A 22,536-nucleotide genomic window follows, 5' to 3' on the forward strand; every position below is an offset into this window, starting at 1 on the left:
AAGCACAGGGCCGCAAATGCAGAAGGTTGTTACATTTTATGAACTTAGAATACGTGGGGTCTGCGAATGTCAGGGTCTAAATGCATTTGGTTATATGTTGGTGGCCCAACCATAACACAGGCAGTATTTTAGCAATGCCATGCATGTTGGCTGTGAAAGCATGATATGACAATTAGAAGACAAAAATCTACCAAGCAGGGCAGGCAGATTACATTTTCCCTTAAGATAATGAATGAATCTGCAGGAGGTTTAAAAAAAAATAAATCAATCTGACAAGGACAATGCAGTTCGCCTGAAACCAATGATGTGGTTTCTCGAAATCAGCCTTCGGCCCAATTTTCATACACCACTTTGAAAATGCCAATCCAATATCTTAGGCAACAACCACTTTATGCCCTTCACCCCAAAATGAAGCCCGTGGCCTTCTAAAACCTATCAGTGATGTTTCATAACCTGCATTTTCAAATAAGTGCATGTATGCATTTCATACTGCATACCCAAAATGTTACAAAGCTGGCTTACATGTTATGAACAAAGCATTCAACACAAAATAACCAAAACAAAAACCTTTAATGTGTACTCAAAATAAGTACAAAATGTTCATTACAGCAGAGGATCAGCAACGATGGGGTTGGGGGAGGTGGGTGGGGGATGATTTTTAAACGATGCCATTTATATTTTCATCTTCATTCATTCATTCATAATACGGAGGCAAACTACATGGCTCACTGTCAAATTCGTAAACAAACTTGTTACCTCTGCTACCGAAGATGGTGGCGGTGGTTATGTTTTCACCTTTGGTTGTCATCTCCATTTAGGTTTCAGGTGGGACGCCAAAATCTCCACTTCCTTTTTGGTAAAGGATCGTGATTCATGAACCAAACTGTCAAGTTTCGTTCTCAGAGCCTCGTTCCATGGGCTCTTTTCAAAATTTTCACGAAACCACTGACAGCCTACACTTGCAGCTCGTTTGTGGTGATGTTCCCAAGAATGATTTTTAAATACTTAGTAATGGTTTTCTTTATCATTCCTGTAGCTCACTGGTACAATTTCAGCTTTCTTCAATTTCCAAGTTCTCTTGACCTCATTTTTCAGATCCTGGTATTTGATCATTTTCCCGATTTCTGTGGCATTTAATCCAAAGTCATTGGGAACTGAAACTTCGATCAACAATGCTGACTTTTCCGTTTTGTGTTTGAGCACCATGTCTGGACGCAATGCATTATGTGCAATGTCCACACTTGATGGGATCATCTTGTCATTCATGAGCATCATTTGTTCATTTTTCAAGGATTGGATATGGTTTGTGTTTCCATGATTGTTCTAGGACCAGGATGTTGAAATGTTTACAGATATGCCAGTGGATTACTCTGCAGACCCTGTCATATCTTTCTATGTCCAGCTTTTCCGACACGAGTTTTTTAACATCTTGAAAGGAGGTGGCTGCTACTTTCTGTTTCTACCCCACAAAACCTGCATTTGTCGGATTGACTCAATCCCACCATTTTCTTAAAAGCATTAGTGTAATTTCCTTGGTCTTGGGCATTGATGACTCATTCTCCATCCCAACTAATTTGACCTCTTCTTAGCCATTCCAAAGAGCCTTACTTGTCAATCCCTGTTCTGTCAAGCTTTAAAAAAATCTTCCTGCTCTTTTGTCATTCTCCCATTGGTCAAAGTATATCTGCTGATCTTTATTTTTGTAGTTTTCCTTCTTTTTGACTTTTTGTTATTCTTTGCAATCATTGGAGCTGTGTTTGTTTGTTTAGTTTTCCTGTGTAGTATCTAATTCGCACCCATCTGAAGATTTGTTGCTGAATGGATTAAGGATCCCTTTTCTGGTTTGTTGTTTTCTTGCTCATGTACAAATCTCATCCGGTGGTCTGTTGAGCTTTTCACATACTCCGCTAGTCCGACACACGATGTTCTGTGCACTTGGTTAAGCTCCATCAAACCAACTCCTCCCTCACGTCTTTGCAAGTACAACCTCGGTATGCATTGATTTTTGTAGAATATCTTGTGAATAATTAGAAGTTTTATTATTTTGCTGTCTAGATTGTTGATCTCCCATTGTGGCCAGTTTATAATTGCACAGCTATATTGGAATACCGGCACTGAAAGTTGGTTTATAGCTTTGGTTTTGTTTCTTGGGGAGAAGGATGACTTCAGAATTTGTCTTAATCTGCGAAGATACTTCATGCTAATTATTTTCCGCATTTTTTTGTGTTGTACCTGGGAACCTTCTTCTATTCCGAGGTATATGTGGGATGCTTTGTTTTCTAGTTCCTGTATTGTTGTACTTTGATCGGTTGAGATTTTCACCCGTCTGTCTTTTTTGTTTGTTTGCCCGTTTGTGTGCAGGATATCTTAAAAAGTTGTGGATGGATTCGGATGAAAATTGGTGGGCAGGTTGGGTGTATGGCAAGGACGAACTGATTAGATTTTGGTGAAGATCTGGATCCGGCTACGATAATTTTTTAAGCGATTCTTCACCATTGGGAGACAGGGCGAAACCGATATATAGCACGATATCTCAAAAAGTTATGGACGATTTGGACGAAACTTGGTGAACTTGTTGGGTGTGTGACAAGGAAGAATGTGTGACAAGGAAGAATTGATTCGATTTTGGTGAAGATCCGAATCCGAGAATTATTTAATTTTTAAAGTGATTGTTCACCATTGAGAGATAGGGCCAAAAACAATAAAGTACTGTATGGCATGATATTTCAAAAATGTATTGGGCCCGATATGTTCTCGTGGATCAGGCATGATGGAGCAGAGGTATACGCTCTACCGAGTGCCATTCTAGTTTCTTATTTGCTCGTCCTCCAAACACATTTGTGCTAATTTTCATCCTTCATCAAATATTTCCAAACTAATTGTCATAAAAGTTGTTCAAAAAGCCTTCCCCATGAGAGCAACATCCAATTGCTGTCAAGAGAAATTAAATGCACTGCATGACTAAGCTTTGGCTATGCAAGAGTGAGCCATGGCAGCAAAACAAAATGGAGTAAAATATATATATATATATATATATATATATATATATATATATATATATATAAATATATATATATATATATATATATATATATATATATATATATATATATATAACAAAACAAGAGTTTCAATCAAATGAAAAGAAAGAGGTATCATGAGAAATGGAGAGTAATGAAAAGAACATTACCTGTTCGACCTGAGATTGCAGTTTTGAAATCGCATTTTGGCTGCTGTGCATTGTTCCTCATTGTTAATAGAATAATAAGCCAAGAACATGCAAGTGCCAAAATGGCTTGCCTTAGATGATGATAACAAAGCAATCCTTTTTGAAAATGCCTGGATATAAATCAGGAGAAAGAAGACATTAATATGGCTGGCTTGGTCCAAGTGGGGGATGTTACAAATGCAAAGAACAACAGAATGAAGCTGGCAGGATGGCCTCGAGGTACGCTCACTCACCTCAAAGCGGTCTAGCTATAAACTGTCATCCCGGTGATTCACAGGCAGGTCGATTCATAAATGTGTGCGCCGTCCCTCAGATGGACGTTAAACTGGGCGTCCCGTCTGCCGGCATTAGCTGGAGGCAAGATCTCACAGTGTCCTTCGGGAAAAGTAAGTGAGCTATCGCCGGTACTATGAACAAATTCCAAAAGTCCTGCCCTGACCTACAGGGAGTGTTGCATCAGCGGCACAGCCGCACCCTCAACCAGTGATTCTTCCCCACATAGGGTAGTGGCCAAATGAGGTTTTGGGTGGCATACCCCTACCCAAGGTAGAACAAGTCACAACCTATTTTTTTTCTTGAAGAGGGATGTCTGGGGAGTTAGAACATCATGGTTGTGAACCTGAGATCATTGCACAACATTTTAAAAATCATGTTTACATATGTACCACTGCAGACTGCAAAAATGGATTTAATCACCACAGATTTTGGCTCATAATGGCTCATATATTTGTTAATACTGGTGCTACAAACACAAATTTGGCACCAAAATGTGAGGAATGATGACATGTGTGTGTGTATATATATAGATATATATATATATATATATATATATATATATATATATATATATATATATATATATATATATATATATATATATATATATATATATATATATATATATATATATATATATATATATATATATATATATATATATATATATATATATATATATATATATATATCTGTAAAAACCATTTGTGATGTAACAAAGGCTTTTGTGTGACCTAGAGGCAAAAATAGTGGAATTTTACTCAACAAATCAGCTTCGGGTTTACCAATAAATATCAACTAAACAATTAATTTCTTCATAAGTATTTGAGTTGTATTACTACATAATACATCAAAATAACCCTCTATCTTTCTCCTTTTCAGAAATATAACTCTTAAAGATAAATCAGTTGAATTCATAGAGTTATTACCGAAACCATATGTCACGCCCCCTAAAAGTAACCGACATTGATTAATTTATAATACATGTATATGCATAAACCAAACAAGAATGATTCTAAATCCAGTTGTAGAAAATCAATTTTGAGCTTGATTGCCTTTTTCTAAAACTACTGATATATACTTGTCTTTAATTAGTTCATTTCAGGTGCTTGTGCTGTCAATTGATCTGCAATTATGGATCTGGAACCACCTGTTGTGAAGCGTCGTAAAATTGACACTGACCACTGCATCATATGCTTTAAACCCCTCAACCCTAAAAAGCAAGAAGTTGTAATGAACCCAACATTTAATCGTTTGAGTGCAATCTTCAAAGCAAGTCAAATCAGAAAAGATGATGTTTACGAAAGTATCTGGCCTTTGCAACAAGGCATATTGAGTCTTGATTTGAAAGTATCATTCCACAAATCGTGTCGGGCCAAGTACACCAGCAAGTCAAATATCTCCACATTCAACCCCAGTGAGAGTGACCAGCAACCATGCACGTCTGCGGCAACAGAACACACAAGAATCAGCAGAAATGAAGCAGTTGGGTTTGACATCAGGACTAACTGCTTCATTTGTGGAAAATCCAACACTTCCAGAAACAAGCTGACACCAGTATTTACAGGAACTGGACAGTCCACCAGAGAAAAAGTTCTGGCAGCAGCTGACAAAAGACAAGACAATAAAATACACATGCACATGCTTGCCTTTCCAGATTTGTTCGCCTATGATGCCAAGTACCACAGGTTATGCTATTCACACTATATTTCAGAAAGGAACATCACTGCTGCAATTCGTAAATCAGGAGAGGAAACAATGGGCACATTACATGATGAAGATTTTGATGAACTGAAATGTTATCTGGAACAAACTGTGTTCTCCAAAACTAAGACAGTGACAACCCTCGTTCATCTGAAAGATGAATACGTTGGATATTTGGTTTCACTGGGTACTACGAATGCAGAACAGTATAAAACTTGGAAGTTGAAGGAGCGATTAACTAAATATTATAGTGACCAAATAGTCTGTGTAACATTTGATGGCCACACTGACATCATATGCTCTTCTTCTGTGACCTTATGTGATGCCCTGAGAAAAGCCACGATTCTGCAGAGCATGACTGATGAACCAGAATATTGTTGCGAATTCACGCCCGCCGGCGTGCGGACAGCCACGTAACTCGAATCGCGGCACGTCGCCCACTGGACGGACAATTGTCATGACCCTCTCGGAACAACGCCGGGAGCTAGTCACAGGTGGGGGTTTAACCTCACCACAATCGTGCCAATTGCCCACCCGCGCAGGATAGGGTCGCTCGCCAAATTTGATCTACCGAAGTGCCTGCGCGAATTGTCGACCGGGCGATCGTATCACGCCACAGGCCGACTCCGTACAATCGGAATAACCGAGTGATGTTATCGTCGACCTGGACGGTTCAGATTAATTACCGGGATGTTGCAACCACTACGAACCCCTTACGTGAAGCAAGATGGAGGGTCAATAAAGAAAAGACGAAGCGAAACGGGCACAGTTCAACAAGCAAGCATTTTATTTCCCGGCACACGGAAAGCACGTATATACAGCCATACAGAATCAAATTGCACATAAAGCAAATGTAAGAGCTAAAACCGACTACGCGCACACACGGCAACACTAATACAGCTTTACTTCACAGACGGCGCCAACACACATTTACACAAAAGCAAAGGAAAGAAGCCACCTTCACAGACAAGGAGGCAGACGGGCCCGTAGGCCAAATGTGCGCGTGACCTGGAGGAGCGGCCAGGTCCGCGAGACCGGGGAGGTCTTACCCGCGTCCTCGTGACGCGTTAGCGGGCAAGCCGCAGATGTGGCCGCACTCCGTGCTCCTTGGCGGGTTTCGTTGGCACCACGTTTGGGGTGGGGTGGGAACGGGGCCCTCTTTTGCACTATCTCAGCGCGGGGGAAAGGGGGAATTGTTGATGCCCTGGGGGAGGGAGCGATCGACGAGACGAGCGATCCCCCACACCGCAACCTCGTCGCCGACCGCCGTCCTTCCTGCCTCGGACCCGAGCTCCCTTGCTTGCAGTTCCACCGCGCGCACTCGACTCCACTCCGCCAACGCAACGCTCCTTGTCCCCAAGAGCAACCTCTCGCCGACACTCTCCAAGCAACTGCAAAACCCAACTCTTTTCAATTCGCCTTGCGCTCGCCTTTGATAGGCAGCATGGTGTAGCCAATATGCAAATTTTAGGATCAGAACGCGATTGGAGGCGGGGCCATGCTACCCCCCCACCCCGGTCAGCCATTGGTCGGGCAAAAATGGGCGTGAACCTCTCCTGATCCTAAAATTTGCATATACGGACTTCACATACACACGCTTGGAGGCGGGGCCAAGCCGCCCCGCGCTCACCAATTGGACGGAGGAGAAGTGGGGGTGAAGCGTTTCTGATCCGAATTTCCCCTCGGAAAGGCCGACATTCGCGCTCGCAGCTCGGTGCGTTCGGCACCAATCGCCGAACGGGCCCGAGACAGCCCGACGTTCAGTGTTCACAGGTGGTGTGGGAATGGCCGTGGAAGCGATGATGTGGGATGGATTCGTGAAGGTAAAGGCGAAGGTGGTGGAGGGTCTTCTGTGGTGAGGGTTGGCGTTGTGGTTGTTGTCTGCGGGTTGGAGCGTGGTTGTAGTTGGTGACGATGGCTGGCGTGGTGGTTAAGGTGGTTGTTGTGTGATGGCGGTTGAGACGTGGTTGGTTCAAAATAACGACAGAAAATAAAAAATGGCGAGAAGATACCGAAGAATAAAATAATACCGAAGAATAAAATACCGAAGAAGATACCGAAGAATAAAAAGAAAATAAAAAATGGCTAGAAGATACCGAAGAAGAAAATAAAAAATGGCTAGAAGATACCGTCATACCGAAGAAGAAAAAAAAAAAAACAAAAAAAAAAAACAAAAAAAAAACAGGGAGTCTGGAACACTGACGCTAACCATTACATTGACGTGTTTCGACTTATGAGTACCTTACAAGTAACATGTGTCGACGTGTGTTAACGATCGCGTAACGTGCCTACAACACGTTACTCATAGGTTAGAAATATGTTTCGGGTACGCTAGACATTACCTCGACGTGTTTCGACATATGATTCACTTACAATTAACGTGTGTCGACGTGTGTCAACAATCGCATAACGTGCCTACAACTTATGGCTAGCGTAGCGGAACTTGCGAGTCATATGCTGGCATAAGTCGTAAAATTTCAAGCATGCAAAAATTTGAGGACAACCGCAAAGTACAACGATGAAAGCCAGCGTACTACGACGTATGGCAGTGTTTTTCAGCGTGCTGTTTTTTTTTATTATAACGTATTCGACCTGTGCCAGCGGTTTAGACAAATTTTTCAAAAATCGGCATAAGCTGGCTGAAACGTCAAGGTGTGACTGGGCCTTAATAGATGTACATAAGTTACAGTGCATGTTATGAATTCATTATAGTCATATGTGAAATAGTTTATATCAACATGATGTATATAAAAAAGTCACTCACAATTGTGTCAGAATCTTAAGTCAATTCTTCATGTTGCATATCTGCTTCGGGATTTCTATCGGTCAGCATTAGTGGGGCGACATGATTTCAGTTATAACTATATCATTTTAGTAACAATTATATCATTAGATATATTTTTCAAAGGGTAAATAAACTTGGTTTATGTTGATGTAACAAGTATGACGGCAAGTCCAATATTTTTGAAGTAATTAATGTTTTTGTTGATATTTATTGGTAAACCCGAAGCTGATTTGTTGAGTAAAATTCCACTATTTTTGCCTGTAGGTCACACAAAAGCCTTTGATACATCACAAATGGTTTCTACAGATATATATATATATATATATATATATATATATATATATATATATATATATATATATATATATATATATATATATATATATATATATATATATATATATATGTCATCATTCCGCACATTTTGATACCAAATTTGTGTTTGGAGCACCAGTATTAACAAATATATGAGCTAAAATCTGTGGTGATTAAATCCATTTTTGCAGTGTGCAGTGGTACATATGTAAACTTGATTTTCAAAATGTTGTGCAATGATCTCAGGTTCACAACCATGATTTTCTAACTCCCCAAACATCCCTCTTCAAGAAAAAATAGGTTGTGACTTATTCTACCGTGGGTAGGGGTTTCTCACAATTTTAGGCCCCTTTTTTAATTTGGCCACTAGCCTAACAGCCTTGTGCTGCATACGAAAGAAGCAGAATAATGAAAAATGAAAGCCAAATTGGAACAGGAGCAAGAGCAGACTGATGCAAGTACAAACATGGGGCACGAGAGAGCAAAACGTTTTTGAAAATGTAGTCTTTACTTGCAATTGTAGGTTATCTATACACTCCATATCTTTTGTACAGTTCGAGGTTTGTTCGATTATCTTTATGCACAACTGTTTAAATAAGAATGTACAAGTTTCTGAACATCTTTTCTGCATGCCTTTCTCATCACATGAAATAAAAAGCTGTAAAAGATAATCAAAATTGCTGGTGCAAATCAGACGTCGTACTCTGAAATGCTGGAAACCTTTCTGCACACTGAATGAAAGAGAAGACATGCTCAACGTTGAGAAATTTGTATTCTGATGTGGCATTTCACAACAATAGTGCAGTGCCATGACCGCATTTTGAGTGCTCCTCTGGCCAGGTCGTCCCAATGGTGTACGTACTGCTCAGTCCCCTGGCTTGTCCTGCTGCCCATCCTCACCTAAACCGTTCAGGTAGGTCTCACGGCTTATCTTCAGCAATTCCCTGAGGGTTCTGTTTTCCAGCTGGAGTGGTGGGAAAATGAGCAACACAAAAAAATATCACAAAGTGGTATCCACACTAAAGTGGTGTCAAGAGGCATACAGGGCGTTCCAAAAAGACCTTGACAACTTTGGTTGTTAACATATTGAGAACCACAAACGATACAATGATACCCTTTGGTTTATATGACACAGAAACTAAGTTTTTGTGCACACCATCAATACACTTCAATGTGAGCTCCATTTGTTGTGCGCAGGACATCAAGGCAGTGCATGAGTTCTTCAAATGTTTGGCTCAGCATGTTTGCTTCCAGCAGTGCACATGCAGCTGTGATCCGAGAACGAAGATCCTGCAGGTTTGCTACCTTGGCGTTGTAAACAATATCGATGACAAACCACCACAGAAAAAACATATAAAAAAAACAGACCAAGGGGGGTTATGTCTGGTGATCGTGGGGGCCAGGCAGTTGGTCTGTCTCGGCTAATCCAGCGACCTGGAAATTTTTCATTCAGGATGGCTCGAACGACTAAGGTCCAAAGAGGGGGAGCGCTGTCCCATTGAAAAATGATATCGGGTTGCAGGTCTTCAATATGTGGGAACGTGAATCCTTCAAACATGTTCATGTAAATTGTTGAGGACACTGTATCCTCCGCAAAGAAAAACAGACCCACCAAGAGGTCATGGAGAAGGCCGCACGACACATCGACCTTTGGACTGTCACGTACGTGTTCAATGACCATGTGGGGGTTTTCAGAGCCCCAGATCCTCACATTGTGCCGGTTGACCTTCCGTCATACATGAAAGCAAGCTTCATCTGTGAACATGAGCTTTTACAGGTAATCATCCTCCTCCATGTGAATGAGCATTTCCAAGGCAAACGTCTTGTGTTTGGATCCATTATTTGGTTTGAGTTCCTGCAGAATCTGCACCTTATCAGCATAAATCTTCAGTCTTATGCACAATCCTGTGTACAGTGGTGGTTGGTAGTCCCAGTTCTCTGGATGTGCATCAAATTGAATTTCTGGGACTTTGTTGAAATGATTCACGCACTCGTTCAACGTCTGCTGCACTTGTGCTTGGTCGACCGTTACTTTTCTGTTTCTGGCAACTTCCAGTCTCCTTAAATATCCTGTACTACTCTGATAATAGTCCATGATGGTGAATTCCTTCCATACCTTGTACGGAAATTACGCTGAACTTGTGTCAAATCTTGTCTCGATGAACCATTTGACGCACTGAGCTTTCTCCTGTGGAGTCACCATTTTTGCCTTCGCAAACTTTGTTGCGAAGGTTATGTTTTGATCGCTGTGTATTTATTTATTTATTTATTTCTGAATATGTGTGTTTGTTTGTTTGTTTGTTATTCACATAACTCCAAAAGTATTGAACTGAATCGCAGCAAATTTGGTGGGATGATTGGTTATTATCAGAGGACCATTTGATTAGATTTTGGGAGCGATCGGGTCAAAGGTCAAGGTCATGAAAAGGTCAAAATCGTCTTTTTACCATAGCGCGGTCAATTTGTATCCAATTTGCATGCAACTAATGGCAAAATGTTCAGAATTCAATACCCCATCTTGTGATATGTGACATGACACAATGATGTAATAACCCTTATGAGCGGTTGGGAGTCAAAGGTCAGGGGGGTCACGACATTGCAAAATGGGCGGTTTTAGTCATAACACTGTCAATTCTTATCCGATTTGCATGAAACCAACACCAAAATGTTGACTGTTCTGTTCCCCACACTCTAATACCAATTACAAAATTAAGAGTACAAAGGTCAAGGTTGAGGTCATGAAAATGTCAAAATCGTCATTTTGCCATAGTGCGGTCGATTTTTTTTATCCAATTTGCATGCAACCAATGCCAAAATGTTGTGAATTCAATGCCCAATCTTGTGATATACGATATGACACAATGACGTCATTACCTTTGTTCGCGGCGTTTTAATTGTACAATGAATGTTTGTTTGTTCACAATAAATAACTTATTTAGAAAAACAGAAACTCGTGTTTGCTAAATGCCCCTAAAATGCCAGAAAATAATTTCTTATAATGTGATCAGTTGTCATCAGATTGACTTGACACCGACACCCAAAAAGGTCAGGGAGTTCATACAGAAATTGTACAATGTACGTGAATCAGTGTCAAACAGCAGGAAATTTAATGTTTTTAAGCCATCATAACACATATGAGATGACAGATGTGGTATGGGATTAAATACCCTCACAATCAACGGTTTCTGGGGGGGGGGGGGAGGCAAAATGTAGCGTTGGCGAAGGTATGCACTCTGAGTGCCCATTCTAGCTTTTTACATTAAATCACCATACCTGAAAATAAAGAGAACTTTATGAGTTTCTGTATCATATAAAATAAAGGGTATCGTTGTACCATTTGTGGTACTAAATATAAATTAACAACCAAAGTTGTCCAGGTCTTTTTGGAACACCTTATATAATCAACCAATTTCCATCGTTCATTGCTATACAATTCACACAATTCAAATTGCACCTTTTGTCCAACAATATTTGGGATTGTATCCATAGCAATACTGACAATTCAATTATAATAATAATAATAATAATAATAAAAATTGTCCTACTTCCAACTGCGCAAGCTTCTGACGATCTCCAACCACCTGGGCATCGTCAATTTCGATGGCACGCTTCATAACGGCAGCCATTTCGCAAACCTTCTGCACGTGGTCGTGGAGTTCCTACATACAATACTTAGTGTTACATACATAAAATCAACTTTATGTACAATTAATAGTAGGAAAAAAAAATTAAAATCTCCAATGAATCTCAGAAAATAAAAGTACTGCAAAGTGAACATGTTCAGAAAGAAAAGAAAGTCCCTAAAGGAGGCAAATGCAAGTACGGGTGCATCTCACCTTTTTCAAGCTTGAGTCGCAGGCGTTTACACTAAGACTGCAAAGTCCAGTTGTCACCAAACAATTATACAACTAGAACGGCACTTGGTAGAGTGCATAGTCTCACCTCGCATGCTCATTCTCTAAAATGCCATCGCTAACTGAACATGCTATAATAATGGCCCACTGCTCTTATGACCCATATATCCATATCATCCATGCACCCTGTATGTCACATACATTGCCTTTATCCGTAGCTTTCATTATTAAGATATTAACAACCACTTTTGTGCACATTGAGGCTAAAATGCATCAATGAGGGTGAATGAGAAATGTGTCAAACTATATTCCCCATGGTTAGTCGATCATATGTATAAAGTTTCACATCGATCTGTTAAGAGGTTCTGGAGAAGAAGATTTTTTTACATTTTTATTTTCAATCCAATGTGGCCACCAGACCACGTGACTGATAACGTCATAAATTGAATTCTTTAGTAACGTCTGGTCATATGTAGATCAGGCTGGATTTTTTTGGATACAAGGATTTTGATTCAACAAATTATGGCTGCAATACCACTTCACCGATGACATAGTCATCACCCTATGTACTCAGTGAGGAGTTGACATATGCCAAGTTTCAAAAAAAAAAAAAAATTGGTGAGGGGTTTCAGAGAAGAGGACGTCCAAATTTTTCCTTAATCCAAGATGGCTGTCATACCATGTGACCTATCACTTCAATTATCAATAAAATATTCTCCATGGGGCACGTGCCTCCTCTGTTTAAAGTTTTGCATCGATCGGACAAGTGGTTGCAGAGAAATAAAAAAATTTTAAAGCGAAAGATATATGGACATGGATACACAAACACGGGTGTTGCAATAGTCTCGCAAGCCCCTACGGGGCAAGACTAATAAAGACAAAACCATCGAGTGACATTAGATGTTTGTCAAATTTGAGAACATCCGTAAAAACATGTGAACTGGTAAAGGTCGTTCGCGTTAACGTCCCGTCTTCTTGAATATTTACATTGCTTACATGTCATGATGAGAAAGGAAAATAAATAAATAAAATAAGAAATCATCATCATTATGTGCCATGTCCTATGCAGAACATTGGTGCTGCCGAAGCAGTTACCAGACTTCAATTGTGGTCGGGTCACCACTCCAACTCAGGAAGTAATGGCAGGAATTTGCAAATTGACCAGAGTGCAGGCGATAGCTCAACGCCTCTTCACAAAGGACACCGTAATATCTTAATGCTCACTAATGTCGGCAAACGGGATGCCTATTTAACGTCCATCAGAGAAATGGCAAACACAAGTTGATGAATCACCCTGCCTATAAAACACCGGGATGACAGTTTATAGCTGCGCCGAGATTCAAACCCCAGATAGACAGCTTTAATGGGAGTGTGCATACTTCTAAGGCCGAGGCCATCCTGCTATCCCAGAGGAAAACATATCAAGTGAAATTTTGTATAAAATTGTGGGGGGTTTTTGTTTGTTCGTTTGACTGCCAATGTGTGGCTCACTATAAAATTGTCCCAAGGCAGACACTTGAACAGTACCATTCCAAAGAATATTTTGAAATGGCAAGAGATTAAAGCCTAACGTCATACCTCAAAATATGTGGTCACCAAGCGACTTTTTCTTTTCAAGACAATGCTCCTCGACTTGGCACACAGTTGTTTTGCTGCGAGTTTCTGCCAAAGCATCATGTTCCAGCTGTTTATTATCCTGCCTTTGCTTGATTTGTCACAAACATTGACTGTAGACTTGGCCAAAGAAAATAATAAAATAAATTATGCATACATTACATTAGAGTGATAAAACGGACACCATCAAAATTGTGAAAAGATTTGTACAGAATATGAATTACGTGGAATTTAAAGTTCTCAACATTATTGGCTCCCATTATGATGCTGAAACAAAGGCCTGTTACTCTCACATCACAGCCAGATTGGTCGTCTCCGATTTTTGTTTTAACGCCTCTCCTCTGGTCAAAACAGCCACCCCTTCCCCCCTCTGCTCTCAGCCATCTGACCCTCCCCAACTCAACACATATGTCCTTACAATAACCTCCTCCAGGTCTAACTCACAAATTCCAGGCTTGCTGCCCACCTCCACTCTTTTGTTCCCATTATTATCCCAATTTATCTTTGGAGTTTAAAACACTGGAATTAAAAAAAAAAAAAAAAAAAAAAAAAAAAAAAAAAAAAACTGGACCTAGGTGTATCGGCAGAAACGAGGGTAAAACGGGTGCAATAAAACTGACAGCACATCGTGCACAGCACGCAGGTTAAAAAAAAAAAAAAAATATATATATATATATATATATATATATATATATATATATATATATATATATATACACACAATAATTGAAGGATAGCAAACTCACTGATGCAATCAATGTCTTACTTTTAAAGCCAAGTTAGACTGCTGCCACTTACAGCCTCAGGGGGAAAAAATGTTTTAAATACTCCACATGACGCAGAAGCGTTAATAAAACATGCAGATGGTCGACAATAGTCCATTGCATGTGTAGGCTGTATTATGACAGCATTGTGAAAAAATAAGTAAGAAAGTGCACTATATGCCACAACATAATCAGCACAGCACGGAGCATAACATCGTGCAGAGTGCGCCGATAAAGTGCACATTTACAAACAATCCATGAGCTCACAGAGCATGCAACTCAAAATGGAATATCACCGAGCTGCCATACCAGTCAGCAGAGGAGGGATTATAGGAGAAAATGGGATCAAGGAAAATGCATTGTTGGCCACCCAGAGTCAAAATGTATTCTGTTCATCTGCATTTTGCTACTCTCACCTCGTCTCTCATTGCAACCCCGAGTCAGCCCATTATCAGCTTCCCAACGGCATCTCAAAGTGACGGTGAAAATATCCTTGTCTTGTTGACACTCAACTACATCTGTATACTCCAACTCACTATACAAACATCAAAAAACATAATTTTGCACAAAATAAAATAAAACAAATGCAATTTTAAAGAAAAGAAAAAAAAGAAAGACGAAACAGGATTATTTTCATGCTATGACGAAGATGCCAATGCCATGACATAACACTAAAAATGTTGTGAAGAAGAGCGATAACATTGTGCATGTATTGACCGCACGATGGGGATATGCGTTATGAATATGAGGATATTCTTTATGAACATTGCTGACAATACTCTGCAAAAAGGCTTTAAAACATGTAGCAAAACTCAAAACAATATTTTGATAGGTGCCTCGCCGGCTGAAAATGATGTACAACTTCATTTTTAGACGACATCACTGTTTAACATCATATATCCGTCACTTCGACATTCACACATTAAAAAAAAATAAAAATAAAAAACCCTCATATCGGTTTGAGCTGTGAACAGCGTGTGCTGACATTGTGGTCGCTTTGGAGTATTCGCTTGATTTCCATATTTGAGGAATTATATTTAAAAGGTAAGCCTTTGTGGTTATTTTTGTGTGCTTTATCCGTGCGGAACTTCAAACAGAACTTGGAACAGGCTGTGTTTGCCCTCACCTGGTGATTTAACAAGCTCAGAAATTTTCCCCAAACAAGGGTTGAAGCTACAGAAGGTTTCTGGGTTGTATGCAGTACGTACTGTACTCCGTAATCACACCGACTCCAATCTGCCGATTCCCATAAAATTAACGATATCAGCCAAGCGTGTGTGTGTGTGTGTTGTTCATAAAGCATAACATTTTCTCTCTGCCAACTCCCTTCTTATCTATGTATATTAAAAAAAAAATTATGTATAAATATATCCATCTATCTCTTTCTCTCTCAATCTCCCCACCCCCTCCAAATACAGTACAGCACTCTCTATCCCTCAAGAGATGAATATATATATATATATATATACATATATATATATATATATATATATATATATATATATATACATACATACATATATATATATATATATATATATATATATATATATATACATACATACATATATATATATATATATATATATATATATATATATATACATACATATATACATATATATACATACATATATACATATATATATACATACATATATATACATACATACATATATATATATACATACATATATATACACATACATATATATATATATATATATATATACATACATATATATATACATACATATATATATACATACATATATATATACATACATATATATATACATACATATATATATATACATACATATATATATACATACATACATATATATATACATACATATATATATGTATATGTGTATATATATATATATATATATATATATATATATATATATATATATATATATATATATATATATATATATATATATATATATATATACATACATACATATACATATATACTAGCTGGAGTACCTGGCATTGCCCAGGGAAAAAATAGGAATAAGAAAGGGGTAAATTGTGGTGCTTAATCTATCACATTTATATATCACATTTAATTTGGACACATTTCACATTTCTTTGTCGTTGTCAGTGTTCGGCATCAGTGCTCCAGTGTCTTGGGGTAGACCACATTGCGTGTGTGTCTGTTGGGTGCCAGGATGCTGAGCTTCACTGCGCTGCCAGTCCGAGAGGCAGCCACATACACTGGCCGTGGGAGCAGCATGGGAATGAGAGGTCGACACAAATTGCCTTGTACATCTGACCTTGAGCCTTGTTGATAGTCATTGCAAAGCATGGCTTGCAGGGAAACTGGAGTCGGCAAAACTGGAAGGGCAATTCGGAGTCGGACAGAATGAGCGGGACCCTCGGCAGAAGGACGACTTCTCCTTTGTATGGTCCACAGGAGATGGTGGCCTCAATGATATTGGCATGCAGGCGGGTTATGATGCAGCATGTGCCATTGGTGGTCTTGGGTGGCTCCATGTTTCGCAGGATCATGATGGGCACACCGAGTTTCAGCTTGAAGAGGTGTGGTGGCATTCCTGATAGCTTGAGAGAATTGAGCAACTCAACAGGGTAAGTAACTGCCTCCTCGTCGCAGATGGCACCGTCCACAGACTTGTAGATTCTCTCATCACCAGGGAACTCTCCCATGAGCCAGTTGTTGAGCTGGTTGACATTGGTGTTCAGTGGAGAGAGAATTACACGCTCAGCCAGCCACTCAGACCTGACTCCATTTGTGGTCAAGCAAGGGTAGACTTCAGCCTTGAGCTCCTCCAGTGTGGAGACGACCTTGCCCAGTCCAGGAGGAATTGCGATCGTGTCTCGTTCGGCCGCAAATGGGATCTGTACATTGCCAATTTCCAGGAGCAGCTTGGAGAAGTTGGTGGCCCCTTCATCGCCAGACAAGTGAGCTCGCATGTTGGTGGTCAGGTGCTTGACAGTCACATGGTGTCACAGGTGCGACATCTTCAGGCTGACGTTGACAATGTTGGATCTGGTGCCTGTCTTGACCACTGCAAGGATCTGCCGGAAGTCTCCGCAGAGCAGTGTGGGGATGCCTCCCATGAGTTGATGGACTCCTGTGATGTCCTGCAGTGTGCGGTCTACAGTTTCATAGGCTGACTTGTGAGTCATCGGGGCCTCATCCACAATGATGGCAGCAGCATCCTTGATGACATTGGCCAATGCTGTTCCACGCTTGATGCTGCATGTTGGCTGCTCTTTGAGATGCGTGTCGAGTGGGATCTTGAAGGTTCTGTGCAGCGTTCGTCCTCCCTGGAGCAGTGTTGCGGAAATTCCACTGGACGCCGTAGCAAGAGCAATCTTGCCTCCTGAGCGAATATTTTTCAGTATCGTGTTGATGACGAAGCTCTTGCCTGTGCCTCTCTGTGCATCGAGGAAGATGATGTTGCTGCTCCTGTTGCCATTGAGATGCTACCTTGCTAAACCAGTTCAAGGACTGCATCGTAGACCTGACGCTGGTCATCTGTCAGGTGCTGTTGGAGGTCATCAGCTAGGATAGCCAACTACTCTTGGTTGTAGTTCACTTCCCTGAAGTACTCTCTCAAGAGCCTATCTTCTGTACCCCTCTCTGGTGTAGGTAGGTCATACGAACTGAGATGACGGCTGCCCATCATGATCACCTTGTCCTCGAGGGAGCAAAATGCAAGGTTGTATACCTCCTCATAGTCAGCATCAGGAATGCCAAAATTGTGATGGTGCTGGAACAGGTAGTCTTCAGAGAAGAGGTCACAGAACTGATTCCAGTGTGCATGGATTGCTCGGGAAACAGGTGGTGAGGATGACTGCCATGAGACTCCTGAGGTTTGGTGCTGATGCCTGCCTCCTCCATAGCAAGGTGGAGGTGCTGGTCATTTGCCAGGAGTCCCCTTGCGAGACAGGCTTCACGGAAGGACAATTCCTGGCCATCCACGGTTCTCAGAGCAGTGAAGGAGGAGGGGCCACAGACTTCAGTCAGGAGAAGTCGAACCTTGTAACAGTCACCCTGCCTCGGACTGATGCTGTAGATGTGGCCAATTGCCGGAGCCTTCCAGATTGCATGTGGCCCTTCGCCCACCTCTCCTCGCTTGCGGCGGGCCCACTTCTTGCGGAACTTTTGCCACGTGTAGTACTCGGGCACCTTGTTGTATTTGAACGTCTTGGCAAAATCGTCATGACTGCAGAGGTAGAAGGCAGTCAGCGTAGTGGCTGGGGGTGGTCGCTGTGCCCTCTTGACGGCATTGTCCACATTGAAGTAGACTCGCTGGCCATTTTCGAGGTGGACGGCTAGGCCAATGACTGGAGGGAAGCACGCAAATTGGGTGCTCCAGGATCCTCCAGACTGCCTCGCTGCTGCCGACGTAGCGTGCATTCTGGAACTAAGCTACCTCATCCACTTGACGGTTTCCGGCCTCCTCATTGGCTTGCTGCAGTTCAAACACTGCCTGATCAGTCCCCTTGGTGACATACTTGATGCTGTTGATGCTGGAGCAGATCTCAACGTTGATGTGGTAATTGAATTGGCGGATGAGGAACGGGTTGTAGGGTACCACCCGTTTTCCCTGCTGGCGCATCTTTATCTCACCGGTTTGACCACAATCTTCTGGCTTGAGACGGCGATAGTTGGGGTAGCTGTCATTTCCTTGCTCTGCAGGAATGGCTTTGGGAAATCCTTTGAGCACTTGCGGTCCTTCATGCAAAGGCTGTTCTGGTTGAGGTTTCCACATGGGCCGTGGATCATGTGTGCCATGATAATCTTGTGCAGCTCTGGATCTTGCTCCTTGATGGGAATCTCAGCACTGATGACCAGGTCACTGTCTTGGGGCTTGACCTTGTCCTCTGGAGCGACCCACAGGAGGATGTGGACATGAGGAAGACCATGCTTCTGGTACTCAATGGTGTACAGGAAGGCTCTCATCTTCCCAAAAGCTCCCTTCTTTAGTAGCTCCATGAGCTTCTTGTTCTTTGGCGAAAGACACGGGCAATGATGTCTGGGGGATCGTGAGGCTCTTGTCCTGGCAGGAGGTTTTCCTGGACCTCGGTCCATTTGGGATTCGTGGTCATCGTGATGAAGAAGTCAGGCCTTCCCATGCGACGCACATAGGCCATGGCATCACTCTGTTTCTCTGCATCCACCTTGGCCCACCAGTGTATGTTGGTGGAAGGACCACCCTTTGTACACTATTGCGAGGGTCACCATCGCTGGCCATGACGCTGTCATGGAGGTTGTCGTAGTTATCAGCAAGCAAGTTATTTTGCTCCCGGCAGATAAAGCCCAGTTGCTCTGTCTCGATCTTGCAGGAGACATCGACCAGAAACTGCTAAAAGAGTCGTCGCATCTGCAGTATGTGGTTGCCCTGTCTCACCATGATGTGGTAGCTGTAATACTGCAGCTGTGTGAGTTTTCGTCCATCTTGTCCAGTAGCAGTCCTGGCCACCAGATGGATGCTGTAGCTATCTGTTACATATGGGAACACTATAGGATACTGGAGTGCATAATAAGATGCATGCAGCTCACTGATCCTTTTAAGTTCCCCATCGCAAAGTCTGAGGACAATGTTTCTGGGTTCTGTTGCTCATTGTCCATTAGGCTGGTGATTTCTGTTGCAGACTGGGCCTTGTAGCAGCATGTGTGATCTCCTTGTGGTCACTTGTTCTCTCTGATGACGATCTGGCACTCCTCAGAGTTGCCTTCTTCTGCAAGTACATCTCTTGCAATCTTGAGCTCACGGACCAGATGGTTATTCTCGTGAAACGACTGTGAGCATCTCAAGGATGTGTGGTTTGAGGCCGCTGTGGTTCCTGGCAGCCAACTCCTTGACGTGTGAGTCCAGGAAGTAGACCTGAAGGAACTTTTGATGGCTCTCTTCAGGCGGGAGCAAGCTGCCAATGCGGTGGAACACTTGACCTTGGATCCGGAAGCTCAGGTTCCAGCCCTGGACTTCAGCTTCCTTGTGCCTGAAGCTCGTCATCGCAAAGCTGCCATTATACGTCTGAATGTTGTCAAGGAAATGCTTGCTGATGGGACCATCACCTGAGGGAAATACATTCAGCAAGGGAGGAAGGGCAGGAGAGGGCTCAAGGCCAACCTTGCCATTGCTGCAGCACACACCCTTGGTCTCTCCCTTGAACTTGTAAGCAGAGCAGTGGGTTCAGACTTGGTCCATTCGACCAATGTCTGCACGAGTTGTTGGGTCAGCCGGGTCATACATTAATGCCACCCTGTTGACATTGTTGTGCTCTTGTGCCCAGGCCAGTGCTCGTGCTTCTACAGTGCGGTGACGCATTTCCTCAAGTCTTGCATCATACAATTCTTGTCTCATTTGCTCGCCGCTGTTGTTGCCGATGAGCCTGTTCATTGAGCTTGGCTGATAGCTCTTCAGTCTCATTTTGTCGCTGCTACTGTTGCCACTGTGCCTGTTCATTTAGCCTGGCATCTTGCTCCTCTTCAGTCTCCTGTTGTCTCTTGGTGTGTTTTCGCTTAGCTGCAGCTGCCTTGGGACCAATGGAGCTCTTCCTTTTTCAGGGGATATAAAATCAGAAAGTCAAATTTTGATCAGAAACTTTGTAAACGTTCACTGGTCTGTCCTTGTCTTATTTTGATCAGGTTGTGAATAAAAAAAGGTCGTGACGCAGAAAACCAATCAGTTGTGGCAGAAAAATTGAAACGGCCAAAAAAACAAAACAAAAAAGAAGACGATTTTTTTTTTCGTTTTTTAAAACATCTAAGGTGTGCTGTCGTGCCTCTGAGACGTGCTGATTCCGAATATGCCTTTAGTTTTGCTCTGGGATGCATAGTTCTCAAGTTATAAGAGGAGAAACAAACAAACATACACTACTACTTTATATATTTATTTAATTTAAAGAAGATGTCGTGTATGGTTGTGGGGGTAGTTGGAGGAATTTAATGGGGAATTTAGGATTGAATGATTGACCAGGGCAAGGATGAATAATGCACAGCTTCCCTCGAGACAAGGGCAAGTATGCGATTTGGCCAACGACACTGCTCAGAGTTGGATAGTTCCCCTCTGCTTACTCGTATTTGTGTTCAGTAAGTAGTACCTAATTAGGAGCGTTCTTTTGTGTTTCATGATCAATTTGATGTTGTTATCGTGACTTGATATTGTTATACTCCAACTGCAGTAAAACTCGTCAGAAGCCGACACTGCTCAGAGCTATGCGAGGTGAATGCAATGTATTTGTTGGCTCAAATGTTCTGATCATTCATTCTTCCATTGAATTTGAAATTTCCCCACTTGTGCTACATCCAGTCTTGTTGAATATTGTGACGTCCACGGGACTTGAACAGTCCCGCCAACGTAGAATGAACCGAAACGATGGAGGCGGTTTATTTATTTATAACCCAAACATGGCGGTTCTAATCGCTCTACCGCAAACGGGACGAGGAAGGTGGCACGAGTCGCTTTTCACTGAGTTGATGATGTTTATTTGTTTTTACTATTAACCGGAAATAACAAGACTCGGCAAGAAAAGGGATCCGGGGCGATTCGACGGGATGGTGTGGGATCGGGCGTGGGGAAAAACAGACAATTCCAATGAATATACAGATCTCAAACCCTCTAAGGCGCCAAGCACACACACAGACACACAGACACACAGACACACAGACACACAGACACACAGACACACAGACACACAGACACACAGACACACAGACACACAGACACACAGACACACAGACACACAGACACACAGACACACAGACACACAGACACACACACACACACACACACACACACACAAAACGTAGCTATTTCTGGTGGTCAGGCTGGACCGTGGTGTGGACGCAACTGTCCCTGGATCAGCGTCGGACGAGCTGGCCTTGCTCTCGTCAGGGGAGGGGGGGCAGGAGAAACCGTGGTGCTGTCGACCTCCTGGTCCTGGCCCAAGTCCACTCACAGCCACCAGGGAACCAGTTCTGGTGCCAAGTTGCGAGCAGGAGAGGGAGGC

The 22,536-nt window shown here is 42.0% G+C and overlaps 1 protein-coding gene across 4 annotated transcripts in view; it reads right to left on the bottom strand.

Annotated features, from left to right (window-relative positions):
* Window positions 1-8,798: 8,798 nt before the first annotated feature.
* The window catches only part of FGFR1OP2 (FGFR1 oncogene partner 2), a 91,195-nt gene continuing 77,457 nt past the window's right edge, over window positions 8,799-22,536 (bottom strand). For 2 of the 4 annotated variants that reach the window (XM_085894637.1, XM_085894645.1), the window contains exons 5-7: window positions 13,742-13,825; window positions 11,855-11,968; window positions 8,799-9,273 (exon numbers count right to left, since the gene is read on the bottom strand). In XM_085894637.1, the coding sequence (XP_085750763.1) occupies window positions 9,175-9,273; window positions 11,855-11,968; window positions 13,742-13,825 (297 nt within the window). In that variant the 3' untranslated portion in view covers window positions 8,799-9,174. The remainder of the gene's footprint in view (window positions 9,274-11,854; window positions 11,969-13,741; window positions 13,826-22,536) is intronic. The other 2 variants (XM_085894653.1, XM_085894661.1) reach the window with 1 other exon arrangement.

Source organism: Eptatretus burgeri, chromosome 1 (assembly GCF_056783735.1).
Source record: "Eptatretus burgeri isolate ZD-2024b chromosome 1, Ebu_testis_v1, whole genome shotgun sequence".
Taxonomy (NCBI): Eukaryota; Metazoa; Chordata; class Myxini; order Myxiniformes; family Myxinidae; genus Eptatretus; species Eptatretus burgeri.